Source organism: Balaenoptera acutorostrata, chromosome 17, assembly GCF_949987535.1.
Source record: "Balaenoptera acutorostrata chromosome 17, mBalAcu1.1, whole genome shotgun sequence".
NCBI classification, from domain to species: domain Eukaryota; kingdom Metazoa; phylum Chordata; class Mammalia; order Artiodactyla; family Balaenopteridae; genus Balaenoptera; species Balaenoptera acutorostrata.
The window spans coordinates 15,883,470-15,904,081 of record NC_080080.1 but is presented as its reverse complement, the minus strand read 5'-3'; the positions used below and the strand labels follow the sequence as shown (position 1 = coordinate 15,904,081).

At 39.5% G+C, this 20,612-nt stretch overlaps 1 protein-coding gene across 3 annotated transcripts in view; it reads left to right on the top strand.

Annotated features, from left to right (window-relative positions):
• Positions 1-3,497: 3,497 nt before the first annotated feature.
• Positions 3,498-20,612, top strand: part of FAM91A1 (family with sequence similarity 91 member A1) — a 41,707-nt gene continuing 24,592 nt past the window's right edge. For 2 of the 3 annotated variants that reach the window (XR_009005792.1, XM_007188863.3), the window contains exons 1-10: positions 3,498-3,814; positions 10,267-10,351; positions 11,362-11,513; positions 13,147-13,204; positions 13,911-13,978; positions 14,529-14,642; positions 15,892-15,982; positions 16,403-16,465; positions 19,426-19,532; positions 20,048-20,086. Coding sequence is in view for 2 of the 3 variants with exons in the window: in XM_007188863.3 (XP_007188925.2) it covers positions 3,743-3,814; positions 10,267-10,351; positions 11,362-11,513; positions 13,147-13,204; positions 13,911-13,978; positions 14,529-14,642; positions 15,892-15,982; positions 16,403-16,465; positions 19,426-19,532; positions 20,048-20,086 (849 nt within the window). In the remaining variant the exon portion in view is untranslated. The remainder of the gene's footprint in view (positions 3,815-10,266; positions 10,352-11,361; positions 11,514-13,146; positions 13,205-13,910; positions 13,979-14,528; positions 14,643-15,891; positions 15,983-16,402; positions 16,466-19,425; positions 19,533-20,047; positions 20,087-20,612) is intronic. The other variant, XM_057532068.1, reaches the window with a different exon arrangement.

Genomic DNA, 20,612 nt, shown 5'->3' with positions numbered 1-20,612 from the left:
GATTTAATTATGAAATTATGAATTTGATCAGCTGTTTGGGTGTTGGAGTATTTGATTGTTGTGGGAGTATATTAATTTCCTATGGATGCGGTAACAGATTACTGCAAATTTAGTGGCCTAAAACACACAAATTTATTATCTTAGAGTTCTGGAGATCAGAAGTCCAAAATGAATTGGCAGGGCTATGATCTTTTTGGAAGCTTTGGGGGAGAATCTGTTTTCCTTTTCCAGATCCAAGAAGCTGCCCATGTTCTTTACCCTGGGGCCCTGTGTCACTTCAACCTCTGCTTCAATTGTCCCATCTCCGTCTCTGACTGACTTTCCTGCCTCCCTCTCCTAAGAACCCTGTGATGACATTGAGCCCACTCGGATAATCCAGGCTATACCCCCATCTCAAGATCCTTCACTTACTCACACCAGCAAAGCCCCTTCTGCCATATCAGGCAACATATTCTCAGATTCCAGGGAATGAGATGGGGACATCTTTGGGGGCCATTATTCTATCTCCCACAGGGAGTGATATTCTGGAGTCTGTGAAATTAGTCCACCAGATAGCGCCCTACTTCCGGGTTGTTTCTGCTCCTTATTTTTGTGGGAACTGTGGGAATGAAATGGTTCTGTAGTCTTTCTGAAGGGCAGCTGCTCAAGACAACTGAGTAATTTTCCTTAGTCCAAGTTGGTAAAGCCAGATAAGATGGAATCTCATTGCACTTGTATTTCTGAACACATTGTTTACCCATAAGGTTAATTTGAATGGTAGCTTCTGGAATGGGGTTTCTAACACTCTGCAGTTTCTGACCTCTCTGAAATTTGAATAGCAAAGGTCTACTGAAGCAGAAATAGTAGGGGGTCTGAGTCAAGGACCTAAAAGAATGGACATTACCGTTTACCAGAAAGGCTCCATGATGTAATGCGTGCTACATGTGGGGCCCAATGAGTTGTTTTTGCTTCCTGCCGTTTGAGGGAGCAGTCCTGTTCCTGAACTTCCCAGCAGAGGGAGCCCTATGGATTAACCTATGGTCTCTCTGAACTGCTTTGTTTCCCGTCTCTCAAAGACTGGCACCTTGGGGGAAATGAGGCAGCTCAGTATTTTAATTAGCACCTGTGTCTCATAAGCCAAACTCTGTCATCAGTTCCTACTTAGAAGGGCTTGCTGTTTGGATTTTTCCCATACGTAGCTTTGACCCATTACCATTTCCTCCTTCAAATTTCTTTCTCAGCTACTTGCTGCATTAGGATCTTTTCTATACTAATCTTTCCTATTCTACTTACTGAGTTAGAGTCTTTTCTTTTGATGGTCAAAGGTTCGTGTCTTATTGATTTAGCAGGTGTAAGTTCACTTCCACCATCCCCTGTCTACTTCTGTAGTTCCTGATGTGTCTACACCATAGTCAATATTTGTTGATAAAAAAGATGAATTTAGCAGGTGCTCATGTTTGCTATAATTCCCTAAACAATGGTTTACAAAGATTTAAAAATTATATTGACTTTAATTTTCATTGTTACATTGCATTAAATCAAAGTTAGACTTTGGAAGAATATGAGTTCTTCTACACTTAATTATTCAAAAAATATTTTTGAGGGGGATTTATGTTGTTGACTTTAAATGAACATTATCTGAATTGGAACAGCAGGCAGAACAGTTCAGCGAGAGCCTGAATCAAGGAACTGAAAGGATGGCTCTGGCAGGAGAGAGTCTTAGGCTCCAGTTTGGCGCTGTCTCTACCACCTGTGTGATCTTATGAGTAAGTCAGGCAGCCCTGCCAAGCCTCGGTTTCCTCCTCTGTTAAATTGGGATTTTAAGAGTGGGATTCTTTCATAAGGTTGTGAGAAATAACCTGTTGTAAGTCAAGGGCTTAATACATGGCAGGCAGGCAATCAATACTTGTTGAATAAACATCTCATGGTCAGAGTTCTTTTAATTTTAGCTATGATGTCGAGGGTCTATAGACATAGGATTCAAAGTACTTAGTTATGGGCTCTTATAGTTGGATAACACGAGACCACTATATCTATGCCAGGGCAGCGTGGGTCCTATTTGTTTCAACTCAGCAGAGATAAAAAGGTCTCTGCCATGCGTCAGGCTGCTGCTGAGCTGTGCCCTAGGTGTCATAAAAAGTTCTAAGTATACATCTGTCAGGTGTGGAATAAAATATTTAAAACCGTTGTTTTCTTTTTTAAAATTTATTTATTTTCCTTGTTTTCTTGGCTGCGTCGGGTCTTATTTGCGGTACACGGGATCTTCGTTGAGGTGTGCGGGATCTTTTGTCGCGGCGCTCGGGCTTTTCTCTAGTTGTGGAGGGCGGATTTATCTTTCTGCTTGTGGCGCGAGGGCTCCAGGGCGCATGGGCTCTTTCGCTGAGGAGTGCGAGCTCAGCAGTTGTGGTGCTGGGGCTTCGTTGCCCCGCGTTATGCGGGATCTTAGTTCCCCTCTTAGTTCCCCGGGACCAGGGATCGTCCCCTGCATTGGAAGGCGGATTCTTTAACGCTGGACCACCAGGGAAGGCCCCTAAAACCATGGTTTAAAACTGAAACAAATACTATGGTTGCTTGCCAGTAACAAGGATCATGGGTTTGCTAAGCCAGTGTAACAAATTCTGGAAGAAAGTGTCCCCAAAGACCTTCTCACTAGAACTGAAATTAAGAGCGTCTGAATTTCTGCCTTTAACAAGCGACTCTGGAGCCATCTGTAAGGAGCAGAGCGGCAACAGGCTGCACGCAAGAATCGTATCTCCTAGATTCCTTCTGGACCTCCCCGACGTCAGCACCGGCTGTTTACCATTTCACCTCCCTGAATCCCTACATTTTAAGAACTTGGACCTTTGTGGGAATTCCCTGGCCGTCCAATGGTTAGGACTCTGCGCTGGCACTGCGGAGGGCCGGGGGGGGGTTCAATCCCTGGTGGGGGAACTAAGATCCCGCCAGCCGGGTCGCAACAAAACAAGAATTTGGAGCTCTGAAGGAGAGCCCAACTGTTTCTCTTCCACAAGATGTAGCAACTACCAGGAGGGGATGAAGGATCACTAGACCTTTGTTCTACCACTCCACTGGGGGGAAAGCTCTGACTTACACATTTCCTTCATCAGCCTGGACCCCTTCCACCTGGCCTCGGTTCGGGGTTGGCTCTTAAGAGACCCCGGGACCTCACCGTTCTTGCCCTTTTTAAAGTCAACTATGGCCCCCTTCCCAAGTCGCTGCTTCTTGGCCGGCCCCACCCCAGTGCCTGTAACCGCCTGCTCCAGGGCCACCCGGGCTCTCATTTGGGGGAAAGTGGTCATCCAGCAATGGCAATACAAACCCAATTAATTCATCCAGAGACTGACAGAAGGACACGGAGCGCGCGAGCAAGACGCCACTACCCAGGTCCCTCCCGGCTCTACCTCGCTGCCCCGCCCCACAGCTTGCAGGGGGCGGGCAGGAAGGCCGGTCCCGGGCTCCGCCCCCCGGCCTCGCGCCGGCGAGCGGAAGTGACGCACGCCCGAAGCCGTTTCCGGCGGGCCGAAACTAGGAAGAAACTTGGAGCCGCCGAGGCGTCCGGCCCCCTGTCTCCGGTGCTGCCGTGCCCCGTGGCCCGGGCCGCACCGAGCTGTCGGGAGCCCAGGCCATGGGGCAGCCCGGGCCGTCCGCAGTGTGAGGCGTGGGGCCTCCTGCGGGCTCCTCGGACGGGCCAAGGGCGGGCAGGCGGGAGGCGTCGTTCCAGCTGCGGTCCCGGCCGCCGCCGCCCTCCCGGGCTCCCGGCATCATGAACATAGACGTGGAGTTCCACATCCGGCACAACTACCCCTGGAGCAAGCTGCCGGCCAACGTGAGGCAGGTATGGAACCTGGGGCCGGGGTCCCGCCCCGCCGTCACCTGCTCGCCGAGCCCGCGGGGCAGGGGCTGGCGCCTCTGGGCTGACTCCCGGCCTTCCCCCGCCCAGGGTCTTGAGATAACCTACCCGCAGCCCGCGGGTGAGGAGGGGACGGTCCTGGGGCCACAGGGGCAGGACGGGGCCGTTTCGAAATGGGATGGAATGGTGTCCAGTGGACTCGCTTGGCGCCTTCGCACGCAGACTCCCTTCAGCCGGGCACTGGGCTAGGCACCTTCGAAACAAATTTAAAACACGGTTCTTGACCTCCAGAACTGCGGGATGGTGGGAAAGGGACGGGAAACAAATGAATCGGCTACAGGCTGATAGCAGCTCACACGAACCTGCATGATAGTATATGCGAGCGCGCAGAGGAGGGCGTCAGAAACCGTCCAGGGAGTGTCAGGACATTGTGTAGGGGAGGCATTTAAATTGGGCCTTAAAGGACGAATAAGAGATAGATAGTTAAGAGGGATTCAAGATTTTCTAGCGAGAGGGAAAGTCATTTTAAGAAGCTTGGACGAGTGAAAGCGTGCTTTGAGAGTAGTGAGGGACCTCCTCCATCACCGGAATCCGGAGGTGTAAATGTATTGGTGTGTTTGGCTGTGCGGCTTGGTGAGTGCGTGGGGAGTGGTAGCGGTCAGGGCCGGATTTTGAAGGGCTTTCGGACTTTGTTTTGTTGGACTTCAGTCTGTCAACAAGATGGGTTTATTAGAGATGTTGCAACAGGAGAGCGAGGTTTTTGTCCGAGAGGTAGTTCTCAAATGCTTGAGTGTTATTTTTACTCAGTTGTTTTACAGATATTTATTGAACACCTACTATGTGCTATGCCTTGTTTTAGGTGCGGGTCATTTGCAACAGTCAACACGGGAAAGCCCTGTCTTCATGGAGCTTACGTTTTAGTAAAGAAAGACAGTTAACAAATGAATAAATACATAATATGGCGGGCGGTGGTAAAGATTATGAAGGAGTGATATGTGCTGTATAGAAGGCACTGTTTCTCTCTGGTCATAGGTTAACCTTCAAGTTCCTGCCATGTTGCTTGGTTGAGAGTGAAATTCTGTTTTCCGTTGGTGCTGGACACTGGCATATTTGGAAAGTTTGGGTTGGTGGTGGTGATGGTATAAGGATTATTACTTTGCCTCCTCTCCCAGCTTGGGGTCTTAGTTCCAGGAAATGAATAATTGAAGGTTCTGGCGGTGCGTCGTGTGGCAGAGAAAACACTTTCCCTTCAAGATACCAAAAACACAAGGAAGTGGAAAGGTAAATTTAAGGAACTCAGAATTCTTGGGTGCCAGTGGCTGCCCATGTGACGTTAATCTTGAATGGGAAGAAGAAAGCTCTAAACCTGAAAGACTAAGTTTCTCTTGTTAAGCTGGAATGGGGGCTTTGATGGACACTTTTTGTTTTTAGGGTTTTGTGGCATATGGCAAGACAGCTGGAAGAACCAACAATTCTTTGTTGCCATGTTTTCTCTACTCTTCCTTTCACAAAAATAAATGTAACATAATAGAAGAAAGATGGATGATTCAGTTATGTCCAACAGAAATAATTGATCTTAATTAGTATTGGGAAAAGCCCTTTTTTTTGAATTTTTGAATTTTATTTTATTTATTTTTTTATACAGCAGGTTCTTATTAGTTATCTATTTTGTACATATGGCAAAAGCCTTTCCAAACCTTAGTCGTGACTATTAAAAGTAATCTCAGAACAGTGTTATACTTAAGTACAAGCATGACATTAAATTAAAACTTTTTTTGGTGAGATCACTTTCAAGAATTGGTGTTTTAGCTTAGGATAAGCTTCCGCTTGTAGAAGGTGTTGCAAAACCCATCTGTACAAGTTACTTCATGGATTTTCTCTAGCCTTGCTCTTTTTCCCTAGGTCTACCTTGGATTAGTACATCAGCTTTCTGTCTGGTGTCTAGCACTCAGAAAAGTACCCTCCTATCCATTCTTCATACTGTACTGTGGTGAGGTTTCTAAATTGCAAACCCAGTCCTGTTTCTATTTGTCTCCATAGAGTACATGTTTCTTCTTTTTGAATCGAGGTGTTAACTCCTCTAGAAAGGTCTTCCTGACCTATCTCTGGAGTAGTTGACCCTCAGGTGTGCTGTCCCCGCACTGTATTTCTCACCCATAGCACTTACCCCACTATGGTATATTTTCTGGTTACATTACTTGTTTTTGCTTTTGTATTTTGAGCACCTATCTCGTAGTTGGCTTTTAGTAAATACTTTTGCAGTGAATGAGTGATAGTATCAGTCTGAGATTTTTTTCCAGGAGCTAAAGCTTAGTCAGTTTAAAAGTGGGGAGTAGCCCTTGTGTGGAAAGAATTTGGTTTTTGGTGTTACAGATACTAAGTACTTTGATAAGAGTTCCTGGTGAGTTTTGATGAGTTTAATTTGAAAGTGACTCATATTTCCCAGTTTTGAAAGCTGGTGGAAGGTGATTCAGATTTTTTTTTAAAATGTGTTTGAAAAAATAGTTTTTATATAAATGAGATGAAAATTTTTTACATGGTGTGAGCTATACTAGACTTTCAGAAATACATTAAGAAGTTATGGATCGGGCCATTATTTCAGGATCTTTCTATAGTTTACCAGTATTCATTGTTCAAAACAATTCATAGTTGTTTTATTTGAAGGGAAATTTTATGATGAGGTTCCAAGGAGGGTCAATTAAAAACAACTATTGTGTATTTTGGGGGAGGTGGTGCACATTGGGGTTTGTAGGAGCAAAAGCTTTAGAAAGAATTCTTTATGCTTTTAGCATCATCTGATGCACAGTGGGTGTTTTACAGGCAGTTTCTATGTCACTCCGTCTGTTTTAGTTCCTTTTATCTGCAGCCCAGCTTCATTTGTCAGACCTGGTGGGAATTTCTGCAGGGTCTGCACTGTCTCCCAGTAAAATGACCTTTCTTTCGTTGCCTCCTGTAGTGGCAGCAGTGTTTTAAAATGTGGATGGTGGGAAATTGGGGTGGGCGTGGAAGAGAAGCCAAAGAATCTTTGTGAACAAAGCAATTATATTTTATGTACGAGGGTAGTGAAGAATAAAATCAGCTGTTAATGCAGTTTTTAGTTATTTGTGTGTATGCACATGTATTGATCAGGACCAGTCATTACTTAATGACTAGCGCAAAGACTTAGATGTTTAGTAGATACTGTATTCTCTAATTAGCTTATAAACAACAGGGACCTTATGTTTTGTGTAAGTGGCTTGATTTACACTTTTTATCCTGGAGTTACCGGGAAGAGTTGTAAAGGGAGAGAACGGTTGTAAGTTAGAATAAATTAAGGGACTTATTTTGAAACAGAAGAGTAAATCCTCAAGTTTGGAAGTTGCTAAGATTTTAGCAAATTGTCTGCTGTGTGAGTGAGTGTTTGTGTTCTCTGTTCCTTGAGAAAGAGACTTTTATTTGGCAGTAGAGCTAGAGGAAATCCTTTAAAGGTTTTACAGAAAGCCTAATATTTTGAATCCCCTAAATATCTTCAATACTGGCCCTGGTTTTGGTGCTACATAAAAGATAGGAGAGCAGTCTCTCTACAATGAACTTTACTCCTAACTTCTTGTAATGTTAAAATGGATGAAAATAATGTCAGCACATAACATTTCAGCAGTAGTGTGGGTTATGGTTCAACCTGTGATAAATCAATTAATCTAGAGGCAGGAAGAAAGATTTTGTTTTCTCACGTTATGTCCCTTTTTTCTTAAAATGCTACCCACCAATAGTTCCAGTTGTGTGCCAGTTTATTTAGATGTGAGTTTCATCTGTTTTGTGAAGATGGCCTTAAGTGAAAGTATGTGCATGGACATTTACCTTGGCTTTCAGAAACCTATGAGTGAGAAGTGTAATAACTGAGTCCTCTGTTCCTTCTGTCATTAATCTCTTAAGATGTCTTATTTTATAGTGTGTTGGAAAGATCATAGCTAGTAATTAGAAGGGGGATAGCAGTCACATATTAAATTAAGTTTATGGTCTCACATTGAATATCATGTTAACTATAATCGGACAAACTTATTCTTTACTTTCACGAGAACCCAATTTTGAACTTAAAACACTAAATTCACAGCTAGAAAGCATTTTGCTCACTAAAAAATATATCGGAAATTCTAAAATTGTCTAAGTGTTTTCTAATGAGGCCATAAGATGACTTTTTAAAGAAATAATCGTATTTAGAGGGACATTTTAAGTGTACATTCTCCAGGAATCTTAATTTTTAATAATCATAGCCCTCAACTGTAAGTAGTCATCAGACGGGGATCTGTCCTTAGTGGCCATTCTTAAATTTAAATAAATGTAGGTTCAAGAATCCATCCATCCACACAAATTGGGGATGGTCAAGAAGGAAATCTTTTTTTTTTTTTAGAAGGAAATCTTTTGATGATGGCCATTCTGACCGGTGTGAGATGATATCTCATTGTAGTTTTGATTTGCATTTCTCTAATGATTAATGATGTTGAGCATTCTTTCATGTGTTTGTTGGCAATCTGTATATCTTCTTTGGAGAAATGTCTACTTAGGTCTTCTGCCCATTTTTAGATTGGGTTGTTTGTTTTTTTGATATTGAGCTGCATGAGCTGCTTGTAAATTTTAGAGGTTAATCCTTTGTCAGTTGCTTCATTTGCAAATATTTTCTCCCATTCTGAGAGTTGTCTTTTGGTCTTGTTTATGGTTTCCTTTGCTGTGCAAAAGCTTTTAAGTTTCATTAGGTCCCATTTGTTTATTTTTGTTTTTATTTCCATTTCTCTAGGAGGTGGGTCAAAAAGGATCTTGCTGTGATTTATGTCATAGAGTGTTCTGCCTATGTTTTCCTCTAAGAGTCTGATAGTGTCTGGCCTTACATTTAGGTCTTTAATCCATTTTGAGTTTATTTTTGTGTATGGTGTCAGGGAGTGTTCTAATTTCATTCTTTTACATGTAGCTGTCCAGTTTTCCCAGCAACACTAATTGAAGAGGCTGTCTTTTCTCCACTGTATATTCTTGCCTCCTTTATCAAAGATAAGGTGACCATATGTGCGTGGGTTTATCTCTGGGCATTCTATCCTGTTCCATTGATCTATATTTCTGTTTTTGTGGCAGTACCATACTGTCTTGATTACTGTAGCTTTGTAGTATAGTCTGAAGTCAGGGAGCCTGATTCTTCCAGCTCCGTTTTTCTTTCTCAAGATCGCTTTGGCTATTCGGGGTCTTTTGTGTTTCCATACAAATTGTGAAATTTTTTGTTCTAGTTCTGTGAAAAATTCCAGTGGTAGTTTGATAGGGATAGCATCAAAAAATCTACAAACAATAAATGCTGGAGAGGATGTGGAGAAAAGGGAACCCTCTTGCACTGTTGGTGGGAATGTAAATTGATACAGCCACTATGGAGAACAGTATGGAGGTTCCTTAAAAAACTAAAAATAGAACTACCATATGACCCAGCAATCCCACTACTGGGCATATACCCTGAGAAAACCATAATTAAAAAAGAGTCATGTACCACAATGTTCATTGCAGCTCTATTTACAATAACCAGGACATGGAAGCAACCTAAGCGTCCATCAACAGATGAATGGATAAAGAAGATGTGGCACATATATACAATGGAATATTACTCAGCCATAAAAAGAAACGAAATTGAGTTATTTGTAGTGAGGTGGATGGACCTAGAGTCTGTCATACAGAGTGAAGTAAGTCAGAAAGAGAAAAACAAATACTCTATGCTAACACATATATATGGAATCTGAAAAAAAAAATGGTCATGAAGAACGTAGGGGCAAGACGGGAATAAAGACACAGACCTACTAGAGAATGGACTTGAGGATACAGAGAGGGGGAAGGGTAAGCTGGGACAAAGTGAGAGAGTGGCATGGGCATATATACACTACCAAATGTAAAATAGATAGCTAGTGGGAAGCAACCGCATAGCACAGGGAGATCAGCTCGGTGCTTTGTGACCACCTAGAGGGGTGGGATGGGGAGGGAGACGCAAGAGGGAAGAGATATGGGGACATATGTATATGTATAACTGATTCACTTTGTTACAAAGCAGAAACTAACACACCATTGTAAAGCAATTATACTCCAATAAAGATGTTTAAAAAAAAAAAAGAAGGAAATCTTTATTAGTAGAACTTAGTTTTTTGTTAACTTAAGTGAAGTTATGCTCTCAGACTGCTCTTTTATTTGATATTAAATACTTTAGATAATTTCAGTAAGTCCTTTTAGAAAGGGAGACTGAAGATAAACACATTGAATTTTTGCTCTAATACCATAGCAGGAAAGTTTGTATGATAAAATTTAAGAAAATCTTTACTCAGTTCTGGAAATTAGAGATTCCAGGATAAAATTAGGGGGCATGGTATTGAAATTTTATGGGGAAAAGTACTGTTGTTTAGTTTAGAAACTATTTTAAATCTATTTGAAACTCTTTTTAGAGTCTTGGAAATTCACAGAGAGAATATGAGAAGCAGGTTGTCCTGTACAGTATCCGCAATCAGTTACGATACAGAAATAACTTAGGTAAGTAGAGACATTTTTACATTGAGGTAGAAATGACTATTGCTGAATTACATTTTCATAAATCTCTCCTATCTTTTCATTATATATTTCATGGTACTGAAATTTTTCCATGTACAGCCTTTAATAATTCTGTAATGACCCTTCACACCTAACAATAATTTGCATTAGCAAGTAGATTTTTCTTTCTAATTCCAATGAAAATTATTTTTTAGAGTACTGTTTATAGATTCATTTTACCTATAGAATATTAATTTTGATTCAGTTGTCCTCTTTTTAGTTTACTGAGAAAATATGCCAGAAAAGAAGTACATTCCTTCTTAATGATTTTTGACTTTAAGTTTTGTTTTGGTCTCTATAAATTTTCCAAATAATATAACTTTAATGAAGACTCTTTCTATAATAATTGGAACAAATTTTAAATACAACTGGCTCCATTTTTTTAAAAAAGCTTTTTTTTAAATGTTTGCTTTTTATTTGTCAGATTACTTTGATTATTCTGTTGCCCTGCTAGTCTTCCCTCTCATTTGTTACTCTTATTTTAAGCATAGTATTTCAGAGGTAGGTTTTCTATGAAAACATATTCCATGGAAGTCAGAGGTTTTTTTACATTTAAAACACAGAAAACAGCAAATAATTTTTAAAAATAGACTTGATTTCATAGAAAACTGCCATTCAGATTGGCTGTCTTGTAAAGTATCAAAGGGATTGGATGGATTATAGCTTATGGTTTTTGGGGGAGACATTCCATGCTCAGTTTCTTTGCTTTTTGATTTGTTAAGAATTATTTCTCTACTTTTCTGTCCCATTATACATTTTACTTATGTACTTTGAAGTCTGTTTCTTGTGGTGTAATTGTTTCTTTGTTCCAACTTAGATTGTTTTATTTGTTCTCTTCCAATTTACATACTTTTTAATTAATATTAGTTTGTAAAGTGTTTCTCCTTGCATTTATAATTATATGTAAGTGTAAGATCTGAAAAACAACTGGAGAATTTCCCTTTCTTTCCCAGTTAAACATGTCAAGAAAGATGAACGCAAGTACTATGAGGAACTGTTAAAGTACAGTCGAGATCATCTCATTCTGTACCCTTACCACTTATCAGATATCATGGTAAAGGGCCTGAGGATAACACCATTTTTATATTATACTGGGATTATGGAGGTGAGTTTACAGTGTACGTGAATCTTCAGGGATGGGATGGGACTTCATGTCGGGGACGCTTTGTGAATGATGACCAGCACTCAGCCACAGTGTACATTGTTTCTGAGTTTATAGTGTAAAAAAGACGGTTGCTTACAAGTTAACTGTTGTAGCCACACTTGTGCAAGTAGTTGTCCTTATCAGTGTTTTCTCAGTGGGAAAGTGTCTGTCTTTATTCTGTGTTCTTGAAGATGTTGTTGACCCTTTGTACTGTTGTAGCATTAATCAGTCATTTATGTTAGCACAGTTTGTATAAAATTTATTGCTTTTAATACAAGGTTAAGGTTGAAAATGTGGCTGACAGAATTGAACATTAAGCTCAGAGAAGCTTAATATATTTGGCTGTTTTCTAACTGTAGAAAGAATAAATGATGATATAGACCCAACATTATATAATGCATGTTTCAGAAGAATAGAATTGTATTAGTAGTCCTGGTTGCGGATCTTTCTGTGATTACTAACTTTTAGATGTTAGCCTTTTTCCAAAGGCAGTTTCTAGGCCTGTGTTGAATAGCTTTAAATAGTAGTTATATACTGTTTTTAAGAGAGCTTTATGTAAAGATTGGCAGTATTTATCTAGTATTCATTTGCTGTTAATTCTGTTTGAGTGCTGCTGGTCTGGGCTCACCAGCCACTTGAAGAGCAGAGGGCAGCCTAGGACTGAAGGAGCTGGGCGCCTGCAGTAGCAGTGAGGTTAGCTCCCTTTAGGATGTGGCTGCCTTCACAGGAGCTCCCTTTGCCTGCCTCCTTAAGCCCTTTCTTCACAGGTGCTTCTGTAGTCCCATGTCTCCTGTGTCCCTGTTTTGGAGGAAATACAAAGTAAAGCTTGAGGCGTGGCCGCCCAGGTTTCTGTCAGTCCCTTTCCCTAGAACCAGGGTAGCATAATGAAGGTGGCAGCTAAGCAGTGCATAGAATAGTTTTGTTGCTGTGTCTCTGATTATTTTTCTGGTGTTGTCCACAGGTTTGGGGGAGATAATAGAGTGAGGTTTTGTCCCATTTACCAGCTTTCAGTTGCATCCATGTGCTTGCTGTTCTCTGGTTTCTGTTTTTATACCATTGGGTATAACTCCTGGGTTAAAAATGGGTCTTATCCCCACAGTAAACAGCTGGTTTATTACTGGAGAAACAGATGAGGGTTGCAAGAAGCTGCATACTGAGTTTGACTCTGTTGCTGGTTGGGATTTGGAGGAGCAAAGGCTGCTGAGTGGTTAAGGTCTTTGTCGGCAGTGCTCGTCTTGGATGCTTGTTGATGGAGCTATGACACGCTGTTGGGCCTTCTCTCGGGATTCTCTCTAATCCTAGGGTAGGAGTCTAGGATCAGGTATGAAGTGTGGAGAGCCTGGAACCCTGAACTCTGAGAGGGTATTCCTTGCATAGCTTCCACAGGGCAGAGGTTACTGGGCAACTGTCTGGGCTTCATAGAGCGCTCTGAGGAACCCAGACCTGAAAGCCTGACCTTCAGTTGCTAGGTTGGGACCTCGTGGTACATGCCACACTGTGACATGCATGCTCTAGGTTGCCAGGCTCTGATCTCAGTGCTTCCTGTGACAAGGACATTTTGCGTTTAACATTTACGTTTTTTTCTTTTTAAAAGGACATTATGAACAGTGAGAAAAGTTATGATTCATTGCCCAATTTCACTGCTGCTGACTGTAAGTATTTAATTATGCTGAACGAGGCAGTGTTTAGAGTGTCTTTGTGCATGCGTGCTCTTGTCTTTCAGTATTGTGCTTTTAACCTGAAAGACTTGAAAGATGAGAACAGCAAGCAACATTATTGATAGGAATTTTATCAGGTGATACAAGTCAAGTATAAGATTTAGTCTAAATGTCTAAGAGGAATATTTTGGAGTGGTAGAATCAGAAAAATGGGACTAGTCTCTGTATTTCTAGAGAATGAAGTTCTTCCTGATACTTGGGCTGTGGTGTATACCAAATGAGGAAAGAAAATTTGTGCACAGTATTTTTGCAGCATGATATATGGTTGTTACTAACATAATTTGCTGGTGTTTTATTATGCTTATTTTAATGAAGTGTATATTTGAAATGTGACATAGTTCTGCTGTGTTAAGAAGAAACTTTCGCTGAGAAGTACATTTTGACTTCCTGGAATTGGGAGGACTTCTGCTTTTTAAAAATTTTCTCAGTTAGCATTGTCAAAAGTGTCAGCTTGAATTCACCTCTCCCAGTTGCTTGTCTTTTATATTTTGTTTGAAGAATTCTTTTTAATTTGATATTGATCATCTGTCAGTAATCAAAAGAGGAATGAAAGTCAAAGGTTTTTTCCTAGTAGGCTTGTGAGTGTACTGACATTTCAAGATGTATTAAATGTTTTTAAAGGAAAGGCTCTTTCTTTTAGGTCTAAGGCTTCTTGGCATAGGAAGGAACCAGTACATTGATCTGATGAATCAGTGTAGGTCATCAAAAGTAAGTTAGTTGTTTCCCTTCCCTTCTAATTTCTTGTCCTCCTTATCACGCAATCTGATTAAATTTTTAAGTAGTAGGAATAATGAATTATGATTTCTTTGATTAAATAAAATAAGCTTCATACAGAAACAACTCATCAGTATCTCTAGGTTATAGCTTAAGTGATTATTGGATTAAAAATATCTAAGGCGTAAGACATTTCATTTATTTTTAAAAATTAACTTTGCTCTGCTCATTCCACTCCCAGGGTTCACTTCATGGGTGAAATCAGTACACATTTTCCAAATGCATTTTCACCTGGGTTTCCTTTGAATTTCTGGATTTAGATCCAGATTTAATGATAGTGTTTTGAAGTAATTTACTTTGAAATAATTTAAGAATGACTTTCTCCATTCAGTGTATCTAGAATACTTCAGATTTTAAAACATGAGAATTTTAAAAGATATTTGTTTAGTCCGTTGGAAACTGTCTTGTTATACTATTATCAATAAAAAAAGAAAGTAGTAATTTTAGATTGATTGCAAATTCTCAGATGTTTGTACCATTGCAGAAATTTTTCAGACGGAAAACGGCCCGTGATCTTCTACCAGTAAAGCCGGTGGAAATTGCCATAGAGGCATGGTGGGTGGTACAGGCTGCATATATCACAGAAGATGACATAAAGGTAGATAACTTTAAAAGTTAAACATAGGATTTTTATTTTAAAAATGATTTTATAATTTTTAACTATAGTTACATAACTTTTTTTAAAAAAAGTAACACTAGTTGGTTTTCCTGAAGGAAATTATACTTAAATTCAAAATTGTAAATGATCTTAGTAGGCTAGAATATTGGTAGTTTTCGAAAATACTCTTTAATAATCAGGGAGACTTGACTTGGTTCATGTACAGTCATCTGGGGATTTTACTTACATGTTTCATGTAAAGTGACGTGATGCCACAGCTACCAGCAATAGTATTGCCAACGGTTTTTGAGCACTTGCTGTGTGCTCAGTGTGCCAGGCACTGTTCCAGCTGCTTTTTATATTGTCTCATTTGAGTCTCATCACAACCCCAGAGCTGTGTATTATTTGTAGCCTCTTTCACATGTGAGGAAAGTGAGTGCAGAGAAATGAAGTAATGGCTCCAGTTACAGTTCTAGTAAAGGTCTGGGATTTTAACCCAGGCAGTTTGCTGTGCTCTTAATCACTGTGCTGAACTGCTGTACTGAAGTGGTAAGTGCTTGATAGGGAATAATGTCAAGATCAAGGGAAATACTATTCCCAGTGGTCAGACCACATTTGCTATAAGCTTTATACATTTTAGAAGGGATGTTGATTTAGGGGAAAGAGGTGGAATAGCAGACCAGGTGCCTAGAGACCAGTCATATCCCTGTGGCTGAAGGAATTAAGTGAGCGTGTGGATTTTTTTTTAGTTGGCATTTTGTTTTACTTCCGAGGACAGAGTAAATCCAGTGAGTGCAAGGCTTAGAAATTCTGCTTCAGTGCATTTACTTCCGAGCAGAGATGTCAGACTGCGTCATAAGATAGTGATCTTCTTGTCAGTGATAATAATCCTGTGGCATGTGAATAAACTTCTGATTTGAGAGATCCAGAATCAGCAAATGGATCAGATTCCAATGCAAAGAAGATGAGTAAATATTAGTATTTATTAGTGAGCACATTACTTGCCAGCAAGTATTGGCACTTAAAATTGCTTTGTTGTATGAGTTCTGTTGGTAGCATATTTTGGCACCTTAATTGATGGTTGTGTGTGGCTTTTTTTGTTTGAGTTCTAGAGTAAAAAATGAAAAAAATATGTAGTTCATTCAACTAATGACATATAATCATTGGTTTAAACATGAATAGATTTCAGGAAACTTATCAGTTAGTTAATTTGGACAGAACCTAATTGAAAATATTTTGCTTTTCCTAGATATGCACTTTGCCCGAGAAATGCGCTATTGATAAGATCATTGATGCAGGCCCTCAACTCTCTGGATCACTAGATTACAATGTAGTACATAGTAAGTGGTTAGTAGAAATGGTCTTTTGTCAACATAAAAAATTATTTTAAGCCATCAACAGTTTATAGCAATTATTTATCAATTAGGTAAGAACAGTAATATTTCCTAAGGCATGTTATTGTTTGAAATGTGACCTTAGTCCATTGTTTTCCAGTGTGGCTATAATTAGTCACATAGATTAGAAATTAATACAGATGAATCATAAGAAAAATTCTGCAGTTCTGAGCATTTGAGGGAAACCAAGATTTGAAAGCTTTGATATAATGTTTTTTTCTTCTGTCTTACTTTTTTCCTTTTCATATACCATTAAGTTGTAAGAATCTTTACAGAAAATCAGGAATAAAGTTTTAATTTAATTTTATTTTTTTAAATTACAGTGTTTACTGGTTCATCTAAAATAAGATACTTTTGCTTCTGTAGGTTTATATAACAAAGGATTTATTTATCTGGATGTACCAATATCTGATGACAGTTGTATAGCAGGTAAATATGTGCTAATATTTCTCAATGTTTTTTGAATGGCTGCTAGGTGCTGGGCACTGTGTGTCACCCTATTAAGTTAGACACATATCATTCTGGGATCTTTGATGTTAGAATTTTTCAAAGTAAAACATTTCCTCATTACGTTGCAACTCATTGAGGTGGTTTTAGTTAAATTCCTTTCATTTTTATCTTTTGTTAGTGTAAGCACTGTATTAAAATAGTAGAAATCTGAGATAAATTTCTCACAATCCTAAATCAAACCAGTGTTTTTATAAATTTATGTCACCTTTTAAACCTTGTTCAGTGCGTAAGTTTCTACATATATTCAGTAATATCATAGAATTTTATGTTCTTCATTTTACGTTATTTATTTATTTATTTGTTTATTTATTTATGGCTGCGTTGGGTCTTCGTTGCTGCGCGTGGGCTTTCTCTAGTTGCGGCGAGCAGGGGCTACTCTTTGTTGCGGTGCGTGGGCTTCTCATTGTGGTGGCTTCTCTTTGTTGTGGAGCACGGGCTCTAGGCGCGCGGGCTTCAGTAGTTGTAGCACACGGGCTCAGTAGTTGTGGCTCGTGGGCTCTAGAGCACAGGCTCAGTAGTTGTGGCGCATGGGCTTAGTTGCTCTGCAGCATGTGGGATCTTCCCAGACCAGGGCTTGAACCCGTGTCCCCTGCATTGGCAGGTGGATTCTTAACCACTGAACCACCAGGGAAGTCCTTGTTCTTCATTTTTACCTGACATATCTGTGTCTTATATTTTCATGTCACTACCATCTTTTTTATCTTTATCTCTTCCTCCCTTCCTCTTCACCCACCTCTCCAAGTTAAATCAATATTAAGACCCTTGTATATTTCAATTTAGTAAACCATTCCCCTATTGCTGGTTGTTTAGATCATTTCCTTTTTTAAATATTTTATTCTTTTTTATTTTATTTATTTATTTATTTGCCTCAGTGGTGATGTGGCTAACATTCTTGGACACATCCTTGGCTTTTTTTCCCCTCTAGATTAGATTTCTTACCAATTTGTAGAAACACTTGTTATATTAAGGTTATGTATTATAAGTGTGTTTTCCATCATATCTTTTGGGTATTATTCTTGTTTGTGATATCTTTTACCACTCTAAAATATTGTGTAATCAAATATGAAGTGTCAAAAAATTCCAGGGACCTTACTGTTAACAAATGAGTGTTAGGGCTTTTTACAAAAATACTCCGTCATATCAGGTTATCATAGTCTAGTGTGTCCTGACCTTTATTTTTTATTTGTGTTACCATGTGTTTATGGCCAGGCCTTCCTTGTCTTTTTTTTTTTTCTATAACTTTGCTATTTCCAGGTATTTTTCTTTATTTTTATTTTTGTTAATGTATTTTTTGAGTAGGCTGTAATTATGATTATAAAATATTAAATCTACAGAAGAGTATAAAAAGTCTGCTTCCCATGCCTGCCCCTAACCACTCAGTTCCTCTCTCAGCCGCCACTAAGTTTCCTGTATATTCTTCCAAAAACATACTATGCACATAGGCTTATATGTATATATCCTTTTTTGTGTGGTTTTATTCTTACGCAGATGGTGTATCCAGCTCGTACTTTGGTTTTCTAACTTAATATATTATACGTTGAGACTATTCCATATCTCTTTATGTAGAGTTGCCTCATTCTTTTTGCCTAGATGTAAATTGTGTATTTCTAACCTTTTAGTGCCTTGGTTTCTTCACCTCTAAGATAGGGTATAGTTTTGAACAACTCTTAACATTAAGAGGATTAAGTGAAATTGTATATATAAAGTAGCTAGTAGTATAGTCTGGCACTTAGTAAGCGTTCAGTAAACATTTACACTTCTTATTCACACAGCTGATAGTGTAGGAAAAGAATTATATTAAAAAAATGGGATTACTAAAGTATTTCTAAAAAGAAACCTTTGATTCTTAACAGTCCTTGGATGATTGGAAATATGGGTAGCACTAGATCAGAAAATGACATGAGCCAGAGCTGTAAAGTAGATAGCCTATCCTGATGTATACATTGTGGTTCTTCACAGTGCCTTCATTTTGACCACTTGAGTTTTGTCTTACAACTCTCTGTTGGGAATAATTTAGGTTTTGGGTGCAATTAGGTGGTGTTAGGGTTAGAGGACACAGGGACACCCAAATCCTGCTATGGCCTAGGCACACGCCTCTTCCCATGATGTTTTCAAGGGAAGTGTGCCCACAGGGGAGAATGGCAGAGGAAAACATAGTGCCTCTTTATTGTTGGTCAGGCAGAGCACTCTAGTAAAGTGGGTTAGAGCATCTGGACCAAAGGGATGGAGAGAAGTGAGTATGAATAAACAAGTGGGGAGCATCGATCGGGCAGCCTCTTGTGCGGAAGGTCTTGACCCTCTTCCCATCGAGGAGGTTACAGAATAGAAAGCCCCAAAGAGCAAATTATACCAGTGATAAACGTGGCAGTCACGCAGATGAATTTCCCCTTTTCTCAGGATGGAGCAGGGATGATGGGAGAAGGCAGAGAGTCAATACCTTCTGTCCACCTGGTTTTGGATAGCATGGTAACTTGCAGTTCTTGCCTCTCTGCTTTAGACCAGCTACCTGCTGCCTAAGATGCATCAGAAACACACCCTTGGCAGGCTTCCCCATTCTGAAGCAGCGCCGGCCCCCCTGCCTTTCTACCAAGTCCATGACTCTAGCACTTCTCTGCCTCAGTAATGCTGAGAGGTCCATGGGGATGAAATTACTCTTTGTAGGATTTATGATCTGCCATAAGAGTCCACTCTGTGCAGACAGCATTGCATATGACCTTACTTTGGGAGTTTTAGGAAAACTTGCTATGGAGTTGGTAAAATGAATCAAAAGCTGAATTCAGTCCCTAAGTTGGAGGTCTCTTTTCAGTTAGATATTTGCATTAAACTTTCTTGTTTTGTAAAATTATGTCACTGAGAAAAGTCTGTTTTGTTTATTTTAGTTCCTCCTCTTGAAGGTTTTGTAATGAATCGAGTGCAAGGTGATTATTTTGAAACTCTCCTCTATAAGATATTTGTTTCAATAGATGAGCACACTAATGTTGCAGAGGTAAGTATGACAGCATCTTGTGAAAGAACTTAACCTCAAGATTATAAAATAAGTTTGTGTGCAGTAGATAAAATTATTTAATGATAAAATATTTTCAAAATCCGCCCATGGTTAGATCTTGGACCATTAATATACTTAAGTTCACTATTCTTAAGTTACTTCCCACATATGTATATTAAAATTTTTTTAGTTAATAGCTTATGAATGGGTTAAATAACTTTATATGACTTTATAATAAAAGCATTGTAGACAATTGACTGATCTAGAAATTTTTTTATTTTGAATGAGACGAAATTAAAGGCTAAGTAATTCAGTTGTTGTGGTCACTGCCTGGATTTGTACTCCTCTAAGTGTCTTAGAGATATGGAAAGAAAAAAATTCTGATTACAAAATTTATTCAGACTCAGTTATTAATAATTTAAATTTTTCTGATTATGGTTAAATTGTCTATTACAAGTGTGTAATATGCTTATGATTCTTAGAATGTAAAATATTTTTAAAATTTTATTTTCCAGCTTGCAAATGTTCTTGAGATAGACCTATCCCTGGTTAAGGTATGTAATTTTTATACTCTTTTCACTTGTGATAGGAACACTGAATGGATTATAGATTTTTGTCTTGATGCTGAGAAACGGAAGCAGTGAGATTCCTATTAGCTGTCAGAGGAAGTGTGCACAGTCGGGGTGCTTACAGAGATAGAGAAGAGCAAAGTAAGAACCCTGAACCAGTATTCCATCCCAGGGAGTGAAAGCTGTACTCACACATCTGTGCCCAGCAGGAAGCAGCCTGACCGGTGTCTTGTAGTGAAGTCACAGTATCTTGTAATGAAGTCAGATAAAGCAACAACTTCCGCTTCTTTGGGGGTGGATCTAGGGAGGCCCTGGCCAGACAGTTGGGAGCATTCCCTCTCCTACATATGTGAAGACCTTAGGGGAAGACCAGGCCTACTGAAAATTTTTTCTTCTAGTTATGGGATGAAAATGTTTGAGACTCACTGTAAGCATAGTCCATAACAATTTTTTCTCTACAAACATTCTGAAGTCTAGTTTATTTCAAATGTTCATTTCCTTTATGTTCCTT